The sequence below is a fragment of the Vombatus ursinus genome, unplaced genomic scaffold (genome assembly GCF_900497805.2).
Source record: "Vombatus ursinus unplaced genomic scaffold, bare-nosed wombat genome assembly UNPS02014773.1, whole genome shotgun sequence".
Classification (NCBI taxonomy): domain Eukaryota; kingdom Metazoa; phylum Chordata; class Mammalia; order Diprotodontia; family Vombatidae; genus Vombatus; species Vombatus ursinus.
Genome location: NW_020954551.1, coordinates 2631337 through 2644074, shown reverse-complemented (window position 1 = coordinate 2644074; position 12738 = coordinate 2631337). Strand labels below are relative to the sequence as shown.

The window sequence follows — 12738 nt, the reverse complement described above, 5'->3', positions numbered from 1 at the left end:
GTTGTGGTTTTGAAGGATTAGGAAATCTTGGATTAAGTATATGGTATTCTGGTAATCAGATGTAGGAATTGTCCTCTATTTGTCTTAATTTTTGAGCTAGAGGGTATTTTGGGGATCCTCCCTCCATTCATTTTAAAGATAAAGCTGAGACCCAGAGATTCTAAGTGATTTGCTTAAGATGGCAAAGCTCATCAGGGACAGAGATGAGATTAGAGACCTTATGGCCCCAGGGCTCTTTCCAGGGTACCCTTAGGCCTTTGCTCAGTCCATGCTTGGCTGATGTTTCCTGTTGCCAGCCTTTATTTTGTCTTTGGTTGCTCACAGATGGTCTCATGCAGCAGATGACCTTCAAAACACTTACGACAACCTGACAGGAGATGTTTTGATATCAGCAGGAGTCATTGCCTACCTGGGTGCTTTCACTGCAGGCTTCCGACATGATTGCACGAAGGACTGGAGTAGGTTGTGTAAGGTAATGGACGGATCCTTTGTGGATTTTGTCTCAAAAGATTCAGATGCTCCTTTTGTCACTGAGCACATGGCACTTTCTTTTTTATTTAAAATCTTGTGAATGTTCTCTACATCCCACTTCCTCTCCCCCAGCCCCAAAGCTTCTGCTGATGCTAAGTCTTCCTTTGGAACAATCTTATAAAAGCTCAGCAACCTGACCGACAGCCCACGCCATTCCCCTCCTTGTCCCTCACTTCCCCACTTCTGTTCTCTGAGACCAAGGTTGCTCAGTGCATTTATTATGATAGCTGCCTTCTAGTGTTTTCATTTCTGTTTTGGTAGTCATTGTAAGTAGCTTAGTTCTGCTTTTTCTTTCTTTCTTTTTTTTTGCTCTGTATCAGTTGAAACAAATCTTCCCATATTTCTCTGACTTCCTCATATATGTCATTTACGGCACAATAATATTCTGTTACTTACATCTACCAATGTATTCCCAGGCATTGAGGTGGCGCCATAGTGCTTAGAGCACTGGACCTGGAGTAAGGAAGACTTATCTTCCTAAGGTCAAATCCAGTCTGACGCTTACTAGCTGTGTGATGCTGGACAAGTCACTCAACCTTGTTTGCCTCAGTTTCCTCATCTGTAAAATGAGCTGGAGAAGGAAATGGCAAACCACTCCAGTATCTTTGCCAAGAAAATCCCAAATGAGGTCACAAAGAATTAGCTAGGACTGAAAAACAACTGAACAGCAACCACATACATATTCCACAAGAGGTTCGGCCGCTTCCTGTTGGATAAGCACCCACTTGGTTTCTAGTTTTGTTTTTACCCTCACAAAATATTCTGTGAATATTTTAATATAATTTTGGTATAGATAGGACATTTATTTCTGTCTTTTACCTCATTGGAGCATTGTTGCCTAGTTTTTTAGACATTTTGTGGGGAAAGGATGCTATCTGGATGATAGAAATACTGAAGTTACTAAAAAAAATCATTTTCCTTTACAAACTCAAGTTTTCATTTGGGTCCTTTTAATCTTAGTTTTTGTTCATTTATATATTCATTAATTCATTTATCCATCTATTCATCCATCCATCTTTTATTTATTTGTTCATTTATTTATTTATCTATTTATTTAGGAGTTATTAATGGAATAGGGTTACAAGATCTTATCAGGAAAATGTATGAAAGGAGAAAAGAAGGGCTGGCCAGGTAGCAATGATCATGACGTCATCCATTTTGATCTGGAATGGACCTTAGGAGTTGTCTCATCTGATCTCCACCTGCTACCACTGAGGAATTTGAGGCCTAGTGAGATTTGGGGACTTGCTCAAGGTCACAGAGCTAATAAAGTTAGAGGTGGGATTAGAAGCCAATGGCTCTTTCCATTACATCATGAAGAATGGACAGTGAGCTTGATGAAGGCAGCCGGCTTGTTTGTTGGACCCTCTGGGTGAGCTCTTGAAAGGTCATGGGCTACAGTAGGACAGACAAGGATGGGTTGCCATTTGCGTCACTGAAGGGAATGCCCACATCAATGAGACCACAGATCCATTGGAATATTTGCGCATGTAATAATATTTGAGTATTATTAAATGCTAATACTTGCTAATGGTAATTAAAATGATCTATCAGTATTTCAGAAGATCCTTGATTTCATCAGTGTAGGCATTTTGGGGTACAGGGAGGAAAGCACTGGCTTTGGAGTCAGAAGATTTGGGTTTAAATCCTGGGCTCTGCCATTTTCTAGTTGCATGACCTATGACCAGTTACATCACCTTCATTGGCCTCAGTTTCCTCTTTGCAAAATGACTGGGTTGCATGAGATGATTTCTGAGGTCCTTTCCAACTCACAACTCCCCCACACCCTATAAGGTAGTCTTTGTGAGTTATGATAGCCAAAATTAGTCATTGCCTTTGGCCAGCCTTTTAGTGTTAAGCCTCTCTAGCCACTGAAGCTGGTCCTGAGATGACAGGTGTCCTCAGATCCAGGGCCCAAACCTTTCAGCTTGGTGGGACCTGCCAAAGATTATTTTTGTCTGGCATAGGTTTCTAGACACCAGTATCATATGCAGGCCAAAATGTGACTCTGTATAACTGCAAATTTGGAGGACCAAGTTGATACTGTAATTAAACTTTCCAACTGCAACAGGAAAGAAATCAGAACTGTATATTACCTTGTATTTCTTACAGGAAAAAGAAATCCCTTGCTCCGATGATTTCTCCCTGAGTAAGACTCTGGGAGATCCAGTCAAGATTAGAGCCTGGAATATTGCTGGATTACCAACGGATGCGTTCTCTATAGACAATGGTGTGATTGTTAGCAATTCCAGGCGTTGGTAAGGACTAGTGAAATGGTGACTCTTCTCACATATTTAATCCTAGTTTCTAAAGAATATGGCATTTTTTTCTCCAGACCTTTTCCCTAACATGTCAATGTCAGATATGATTGAATTTTTGGTGCTGGTATGTGATTTCATCACCTTGGCAACTCCAGACGTGCAGATACCTTCTGCCAATGCTGATTGGCAACCTTCTGCAGCTGTAGCCTGAGAAAGTTGCCCGGAGGACGAGATTGGTGACTTATCCAGGGTCCCAGAGCCATTTTGGGTCAGAGGCAAGGCTTGAAATCAGGGTATCCAGAGTCTATGGCTGGCTCCTCTGTCCATTCACTCTACCATTCTCCCTCTTGTGGTAGGATAGGGGTGATGTAACCAGATGATCTGCAGTGTTTTCATGGAATTTATGACCCTGGGACACATTCAGGAAAATGCTTTCCTTAGAAAAGTAGTCCTTTCATCCAGATGGTTTTTGTAAATGAAGGATGTTTACAGCAAAAATCACCATCACATAGGATGTTGAGAAACTTTAATAACCTCCTAAAGAAAGAAGTGTGCTCTAGGTATCTTCCCTGTTACCAGTGCTTTGTTTGGTATGTAAATGTTTGGGTTGTGATGTTTCTTGTGTGCTGTCTCCCATGAATGGGTGGGTGTTGCTGCTGACTTTTCTTCTTTCTGCACTGTAGCTATGGTATGTGTGAGATCTAGCTTGGTGAACTTATCTTTTCTCTCTCCTTCTTCCTCGGTTGAATATACTTTTAATTGGATTATTAAGACTTCAAACAAATACATTCTTACCAGGCCTTCTTAGGTATACCCCATCCCTGGCCGGGAGCCTGTCATTCCTGTGTTTCAGGGCCATGGTGCAGAAATCTAATCCCACTTCTCAAACGCTATCTTCACCACTGCTTGTTCACTTCTCAGATCTGTCTTTCTCTTCTGGAGCTCCTTTCTCCAGTTAGTAGCAGAAATGAAAACATCATCTGTGCCTCTCAGGTAAAGCCTTTACCAAACACTGAAATCCTCTATAAATGTTAGCTGTTATATTTTTACTGGGGCCAATGGCATGTATTTGTAATGTCATAAATGAGATGGGGTCTGGAGCCTATCTTGTGGGTGGTAGCAGTGGATAGAATCAAGATAACTGATCTATGTGAGGACCAAAGACTTGGTTGGCCCCCTTAGCAGAAGACTTCAACCCCCAGGGGCCCAGGCACTCTACCCCATTGCCCTAGTCCTAGAAGATCTTCAAATATGGTGGAAAGGTTGGAATTCTTGGCATTTTTGTCACAAGACTTTAGCGCTGCTTTATTGGCTCTGTCTTCCATTCCTTTTAAAGGTGTGTTTTAAATTCCTACATAGATCTCAACTGTAGGCCTTCTCAATTAAAACCCAAGTAAATTTTCATTGAATTTGTGATTTTTGCCTCAGAGGAAAATACAAACAAGAGAGACCTCTTTTTGTTGTTATCCCTCCTTGCCTCCCAAATATTTCCCATCATGTTACTTTTAAATTCATATTTTTAGCTGTGATGTGTTTTACAAACCTTTCCTCTCTGTCTTTTGTCTCTTTAGTTGAACCAGTACTTAGTCTATGTCTGAGAGTAGGTTATCTCAGCAACACCCAAATTACAAAGCAATTTAAATTTTAGTCCCTCTTTACTTTTCTTCCTTGTCTGTTTCAGGCCTCTAATGATTGATCCCCAGGGTCAAGCCAACAAGTGGATTAAGAACTCTGAGAAGGAAAACCAACTAAGCATGATTAAACTCTCAAATTCAGACTACATGAGGACATTGGAAAATTGCATTCAATTTGGTACCCCGCTTCTTTTAGAAGATGTTGGAGAAGAGTTAGATCCTTCTTTGGAGCCCTTACTGCTTAGACAAACGTTTAAACAAGGTGAAAAAGGAAAATCGTAGTGGCAATAGTAGCAGTAGTACTCACGTCTTTATATTCTTAAGGTTTATATACACACTCTCATTTGGCCATTTGAAAACTGTTGACTTAGAAAAACTAATAATTACTAAGCCAAGTTGTCTTTGCAGAATGAAAGGAAGTAGTTCTCTGAATTCTAGTGCCGGTCTGTCCCCTTCCTATACTCTAAGGTCCAGAACAATTGGCCTGCTTGCTCTTCCATACATGTGGCCCTCCATGATGCTAGTTACTCCCCGTTCCTGCAGTACTCTTATTCCTACCTGCACCTCATGTAATTTTTCATTTCCTTAAAGACTCAGCTAAAGTACCACCTTCTATATAAAGCCCTTTCTTAACCCCACCCTCCACTCCCTAATGGTAGTGCCCTCCCCCCAAACTACCTTGCGTATAGTCTCTGTTTATATATAGGGGAAGCTAGGTGGCACAGTGGATAGAGTGCTGGGCTTGGAGTCAGGAAGACCTGAGTTCAAATCCAGCCTCAAAAACTTCCTAACCATGTGACCCTGAGCAAGTCACTTAACTTCTGCTTGCCTCAGTTCCCTTATCTATAAAATGAGCAGGAGAAGAAAATGGCAAACCACTCCAATATCTTTGCCAAGAAAACCCCATGGACAGGTTCATGAAGAGTCAGACGTGACTGAAATGACTTTATAACAACAACAAAAAATACATGTGGACAAGTTTTCTGCCATGATGGAATGTAACCTCCTAGAGAACAGGAGTGGTTTAATTTATTTATTATTAGTTAGCTACATCCCTAGTGCCTATGATTCAATTTCAGTTCAATTCAATAAATGTTTATTAAGCACCTATTACTATATAGTGTGCCAGATGCTATACTAAGTGCCAGTGACACAAAAAAAGGCTAAAGACAGTCCCTGCCCTCAAGGAGCTTACAGTTTAATGGGGGAGACAATGTGCAAACAGATGTGTGCCAACAAGCTCCATTCAGGATAAATAGAAAATAATCAATAGAGGGAAGGCATTTGAACTAAGAGAGGTTGGGGAAGGCTTCCTGTAGGAGGTGGGATTTTAGTTGGGACTTAAAGGAAGCCGGAGAGGTCAGTAGTCAGAGGGGAGGAGGAAGCAAAGGATTTTTTATTTAATCCTGAAGGTGCTGGGAATGCACTGTAATTTACTGAGTAGGGGAGTGACGTGTTCAGAACCGCTCTTCAGGAAGATCTCTTTGACGGTAAGGGTGGAGAGACCAGCCAACACCCTGCTGGCTATTGCAGCGGTGTCAGGGGATAGGAGGGCCTGTACCTTGTGACTTCATGTCCCTTTTGAGGCTCAGGTAACTCCCTAAGACTATAAGTTATTGATAGATTGTTGTGAAGCAAATTCACACACTGGTGAAATCACAGGTCTTTGACATTACCAGCTCTGAAGGGGTGGATGTCTGATTGTCACTTGTGAATGAAAGTTTGGGACTAACCAGTAGGAACGGGGGAGGAAAGACCAGGCACTGCTTCGTTTATTGCTGCGGTCTTGGATGGCTTACCCATTTGATTAGACATGGGATAGGGAGTCAAGGGTAACATATGTTTAGGAAACACAAAGAATCCCAAGGTATAAACAGCAGGGTTAAGTTGGGGTCCTGGTTGGGTTGGCCTTTCCTTTTCTCTGTGTCCTTCCCAGTCAAGCAGGACAGTCTTCACTGTCAAAGTCTAGTGTATCTACCATCTTTAAGTATCTTCTGCAAATGATTTGGATTTCTGGTTGGGGATAAAAGGAAAGAAGGAAAATTCCTGAAAAATGTGATCTAGAGGGGTCAAAAAAGGTCACCAAAAGGATGTCCATCTCCAGAATGAGCCATTCTGTTCAACTTCATCCTTGCTCTGTCCCCTAGTGCCTAGCAAAGTGCTTGGCACATAGTAGGTTCTTAATACATATTTGTTGGTTGATTGATCCAACCTTATTTTCTCTGATTATTAAACTCAGTCTTCATCTTTGTTAGCCATTAAATGCAGTTTAGAGTCATTAGAGAAACACCAATAAGGGCTTTCAAGGAAGGAGAGCCACGCCACCCAGTTTGATCTGGTTTTTTTTTTTTTGTTTTGTTTTGTTTTTTTGTTTTGGTTTGTTTTGTTTATTTTTTTAAACATCAGGAGGCATTGATTGCATCAGGCTCGGGGAAGTCATTATTGAGTATTCCTTTGATTTCAAATTCTACATCACCACAAAGCTGAGAAATCCACACTATATGCCTGAGCTGGCCACCAAGGTTTCTCTGCTCAATTTCATGATAACACCAGAAGGACTTGAAGACCAATTGTTGGGTATTGTGGTCGCAAAGGAGAGGTAGGTGCTTTCTTAGATGTAGCCAGAGAGGTTGTAAATTCTAGCAAGGTCATTGAAGGCCATTAAACACCAGCTATGCATTTTGGGGTAGTTATGTCATATTTTGTATTTTTGCATAATTTACATAGTTTCTGTATCCTTTACAGAAGTTATTCTTTAATAGCTAATACAGGTGTTAACCCTGTTAGGCTTTCACTCTCTATTGGTGTGTTTTAGGAAACATAGTTTGGTCCTTGACATGACTGAATATATGTATCATCTAAAACACCAGTGAGCTTTTATGTGAGTGTTCTCTGTCTTGAGCAGTATATAACAGAAGGCTGCCTAGAGCTGTTCCCACTGACAGCAGAATGAGAGTTTAGGAGCTTAAAATGGAAGAGTGGCGAATTTGTTTAGCAATGGAAAAAAAAAAAACTTTTTTGTGTAATATTTATGATACTGTAGGATAGACTACTAGGGTAGATTGGAACCTGTCATCACCTGTGACATTTATTTTATTTTTAAAACCCAAACCTATTGTTTATTTTTAGCATTAATTAAAAAAAAAACGTTTTGAGCTCCTAATTCTCTCCCTTCCTTGAGTCTCTCTCCCACCCCTTAAGAAGGCAAGCTATATCATATCAATTATACATGTGAAATCATCCAAAACCTATTTCCACATTAGCCGTGTTAGCAAAATAAGCAAGGAAAACAAAGTGAAAAAAAGGCTGCTTCAGTCAGCACTCAGAGTTTGTCAGTTCTCTCTCTGGAGGTGGATAGCGTTTTTCGTCATGGGTCCTTTGGAACTGTCTTGAATCATTGTCTTGATCTGAGCAGCCAACTCTTTCATAGTTGATCATCATTACAACATTGTTGTTACTGTACACAATGATCTCCCGGTTCTTCTCACTTCACTGTGCATCAGTTTATGTAGGTCTTGCCGTGTTTTTCTGAAACTACCCCTAACTCCTTGTCATTTCCCATAGCACAGTAGTACTCCATCACAATCATATACTACAACTTGTTCAGCCATTACCCAGTGGATGAGCATCCCCTGGATTTCCAATTCTTCAACATTACAAAAAGAGCTTCTACAAATGTGCATAGTTCCAAATTGTTTTCTGGAATGGTTGGACCAGTTCAATACTCCACCAACAATTCATTAGTGTACCTATTTTTCTGCATCCCCTCTAGCATTTGTCGTTTCTGAGAGGTGTGAGGTGGTACCTAGAATTGTTTTAATTTGCCTTTCTCTAATCAATAGGGATTTAGAACATTTTTTTCATATAACTATAGATAACTTTGATTTCTTTTGAAAACTGCCTGTTTATATCCTTTGACCATTTATCAATTGGGGAATGGGCCTTGTTTTTATAAATTTGACAATTCTCTGCATGTTTGAGAAATGAGGCCTTTATCAGAGAAACTTGATGTAAAAATTTTTGATATTATTTCATTGTCTATGGTACCTTTTAGCAAAATATAGTTCCCTTGATTATCCCTTTTAATTAGATCTATTTTTGCTTTTGCTTTGTCAGGGATCATGATTGCTACCCCTGCCTTTTTTTTTTAGTTCAGCTGAAGCATAAGAGATTCTGCTTCAACCCTTTATTTCTAACTTTGTGTGTGTCTTTCTGTTTTAAGTGTGTCTTTTATAAACAACATATTGTTGGATTCTGTTTTCTAATCCATTATGCTATCAGCTTCTGTTTTAGGGGTGAGCTCATCTCATTCGTATTCACAGTTATGATTACCATGTCTTTCCCTCTGTCCTACTTTCTTCTATTACTTCTTCTCTCTTTTATCTTGTCCTTCCTCAAAAATCTATTTTGCTTCTAATCATTCCCTCCCTTAATCTGTCCTTCCTTTTGTCATTCCCCATACTTTCTCTTATCCCCCTCCCTTCCTATTTCCCTATTGGGTAAGACAGATTTCTATACCTAACTGAATATGTATGTGTGTTCTTCCCTCTTTGAACCAATTCTGATGAGAGTGAGATTCAAGCATTACCCACCCCTCTCCACATTTCCCCCTGCGTTGTAAAACCTCTTCCTAATGTCCCTCTTTTATGTGAGAAAATTTCCCCATTCTACTTCTCCCTGCTCCTTTCTCCCAGTACATCCCTCTTTTCACCCCTTCATTTTTTTGGAGATCATTCCAACATAATCAACTCACACTCATGCCCTCTGCTTATGTAAACTCCTTTTAACTGCCCTAACGATGATAAAGTTCTTAGGGGTTATAGTGTATCATCTTCTCATATAGGAATGTAAAAAATTTAACTTTATTAAGACCTTTTTGATTACCCTTTCATGTTAACCTTTTTGTGCTTCTCGAATCTTGTGTTTGAATGTCAAATTTTCTGTTCAGCTCTGGTCTTTTCATCAGGAATCTTTGAAAGTCCTCTCTTTCATTAAATGTTCATTTTCTCCCTCTGAAGGATTATACCTATTTTTGCTGGGTGTATTATTCTTGGTTGTAATCCTAGCTTCTTTGCCTTCTGGAATATCACATTCCAAGCCCTCTGCTTCTTTAATATGGAAGCTGCTAAATCTTGTGTGATCCTGACTGATTTGAATGGTTTCTTTCTGGCTTCTTGAAGTATTTTATCTTTGACCTGAGAACTCTGGAATTTGGCCACGATATTCCTGAGAGTTTTCATTTGGGATCTCTTTCAGAAGGTAATTGGTAGATTCTTTCAATTTCAGTTTTGCCCTCTGGGTCTAACATATTGGGGCAGTTTTCCTTGATAATTTCTTGAAATATGATGTCTATGCTCTGTCTTTGGTTGTGACTTTCAGGCAGCCCATAATTCTTAAGTTATCTCTCCTTGATCTATTTTCTAGGTCAGTTGTTTTTCTGATGACATATTTCATGTTTCTTCTTTTTTTTTCATTATTTTCACTTTGTTTTATTGTTTCTTGATGTCTCATGTTGTTATTAGCTTCCACTTGCCCGATTCTAATTTTTAAGGAATTACTTTCTTTGGTGAGCTTTGTACCTCTTCCTTCATTTAGCCAATTCTATTTTTAAGGTGTTATTTTCTTCTGTATTTTTTATACCTCTTTTACCAAGCTGTTAATTCTCTTTTCATGATTTTCTTGTATTGCTCTCATTTTTTCTCCAAATTTTTCCTCTACCACTCTTATCTCTTTCTTTAACACTTTCATGAATTCTTGTTGGGCTTGGATCCCATTAGCATTTTCTTTGAAGCTTTGTTTGTAGCTGTCTTTTTCTGAATTTATATCTTGGTCTTCCCTGCCATCAAAGTAGCTATTTATGGTCAAATTCTTTTTGTTGTTGTTGTTATTTGCTCATTTTCCCAATTTCTTGACGTTGATCTTTATGTTAAAGTTGGGCTCTGCTGCTCTGGGTGTAGGGAGGCACTGTCCCAAGCTTTAGGCATTTTTTGTGCTGCTATTTTCAGAGCTAGCTGGTTCTGGGAGTCTGCAAGTTTTTGTGCTTCCAGGGTGGTGTGATACTGGGGAAGGTGTGGTCACTACTCTCCTGGTTTACACTCTGGTCTTTACCAAGGAAGGGTATCTGGTCCCCTACAGCCACAAGTGCTAGTGCTCATGACCAGGGCCCCTGCTCCCTTGTGACTGACCCCCAGCACTCCTCTCCACCCCAGAACTGCATATGAGCACTAGAGTTGCCAATCAGTGCCAGTGCCAGCAAAGGGGCCCCCCAATTTCTTTCTACCCAGTTATCTGGCCCCCTTACTGTCTCTGGTCTGAGAGCTCCTGCTGCTGCTGCTGCTGCTGTATATTCGTGCTCTGGGCAGGCCTCTGCCCTGGGGTTACAAGCTCCTCCTGTCAACCTCCTAAATTTTCTCAGGTTGGGAAAATGTCTCACCCTTACATTTGTTGGCTGCTCCAAAATATGATCTGAGGCATTGTTTTAAAGTTGTTTGGGGGGAATGTTGAAAGAGCTCAGCTGGGTTGCCTCCAATCTGCCATCTTCTCCAGATGGGTTTTCCCTTTATTACATTTCCTTAATCCTCTAAGTTATGAAAGTTGTGACAGAATGCGTGTTTGACGGCTAGAGAACCAACTTCCTACAAAAGATGCTTCCCTTTGTTAGACCAGAATTAGAAGAAGAGAGAAATGCTCTGATTCTCCAGTCTGCTGCCAACAAGAAACAGCTGCGCGACATAGAGAGCAAGATTCTGGAAACTCTTTCATCCTCGGAAGGGAACATTTTGGAGGATGAAAGTGCAATCAAAGTCTTAGATTCCGCAAAACTCATGTCCAATGAGATCTTAAAGAAACAGCAGGTAAAACCAGAAACAAACGAGCAAATGATTAAACAGACAAAAAAAGGCTTCCGTAAGATCTGAGAAATTAGAAGTCAGCACGGTGTAACGGATAGAGGGCTGGCCTTGGAGTCAGGAAAACCGGGGTTCAGATTTTGCTTTTGACACATAGTAGCTGCGTGACCCTGGGTAAGTCACTTAACCTTTGTCTGCCTGCCTCATTTTCTCATCTGTAAAATGTGTGCTAAATGTGTGCACCTACCTCCCAGGTAGGAAGTATGAAGAACAAATGAGATAATATTTGTAAAGCACTTAGCACAGGGCCTCACACATAGTCAACACTATATGAGTGTCAGCAGTTATTATCACTATTACTATGATTTTGCAGATTTCAGCTAAGGAAAAGCTTTCTGAAAATTAGAACTGTTCTAGATTGGAACAACCTGCCTTGGGGTGCTGGGGGTGCTATAGAAGGCATTTATGTTCATGTATGGGTTAGATTAGCATAGACAGTGCAAAAAACATTGAATTTAGAGTCAGGAAGACTTGAGTTCAAATCCTACCTTAGATACTAGTTATATGATCCTGGGGAAGTCAATTAACCACTTTGTGCCAGTGTTTCCTTATCTGGGGAATGAAGGGGTTGGGGTTGATCCTGCTAGCTCTAAATAAAGGTATAATCTCCAAAGTCCCCTATGACTCTGAAATTTGGTGATTTTGGGAAAGTTCTTAAACTTTTCCTAACTAAGTACTTATAATTCTTACCCAGCTTATTGTATTAATTGTAAGAATGGGAGGAAAAAGTTACTCTTGACAACCATGAGTCAAACAAGCATATTTAAAAAAGAATAGGTAAGAACTTCAAACCTTTGATCCACCCAAATAATAATAATGATGATAATTGTAATAGTTAATAGCTAACATTTATATTGCACTTATGATGGGCTAAGCACTGTTCCAAGAGCTTTGCCTCTGGGAGGTAGGTGGTATTATCCCCATTTCACAGATGAGGAAACTGAGGCAAACAAAAGTTTGCCCAGGGTCACTCAGCCAGGAGTTGTCTGAGGCCAGATTTGAGCTCAGGTCTTCCTGTCTCCAGGCCCGGCGCTCTGTCACTGCACAAACAAAGGGTTATAAAGGTTCATGAGACGGCAGGATCAGGGGACAGAGAGTATGCTCTAGTTCATCCATCATAGATTTAGAGCTGGACAGGACCGCAGGTCGTTTTGTCCAACGCTTTCATTTGGGGAAGCCAAAGCCCAGGGGGGTGAAGTGATTTTCCCAAGGCCACACAGGTAGTAAGTGTCCGAGGAAGCACAGGAACTCATGTCACAGGGTCCTGGATCATGATTTCGCACTGGAAAAGACCATAAGCCCAACCTTTTACAGAGGGGGAAACTGAGGCTCAGGGAGAGTAAGGGACTTGCCCAGGGCCACACAGGCAGCAAGTGTCCAAGGCAGGATTTGAACCCAGGTCTT

At 40.6% G+C, this 12738-nt stretch overlaps 1 protein-coding gene across 1 annotated transcript in view; it reads left to right on the top strand.

Annotated features, from left to right (window-relative positions):
• Positions 1-12738, top strand: part of DNAH12 (dynein axonemal heavy chain 12) — a 185719-nt gene that overhangs the window by 131106 nt on the left and 41875 nt on the right. The window contains exons 53-57 of the mRNA XM_027863810.1: positions 325-472; positions 2644-2789; positions 4474-4688; positions 6833-7025; positions 11088-11280. Of these exons, the coding sequence (XP_027719611.1) occupies positions 325-472; positions 2644-2789; positions 4474-4688; positions 6833-7025; positions 11088-11280 (895 nt within the window). The remainder of the gene's footprint in view (positions 1-324; positions 473-2643; positions 2790-4473; positions 4689-6832; positions 7026-11087; positions 11281-12738) is intronic.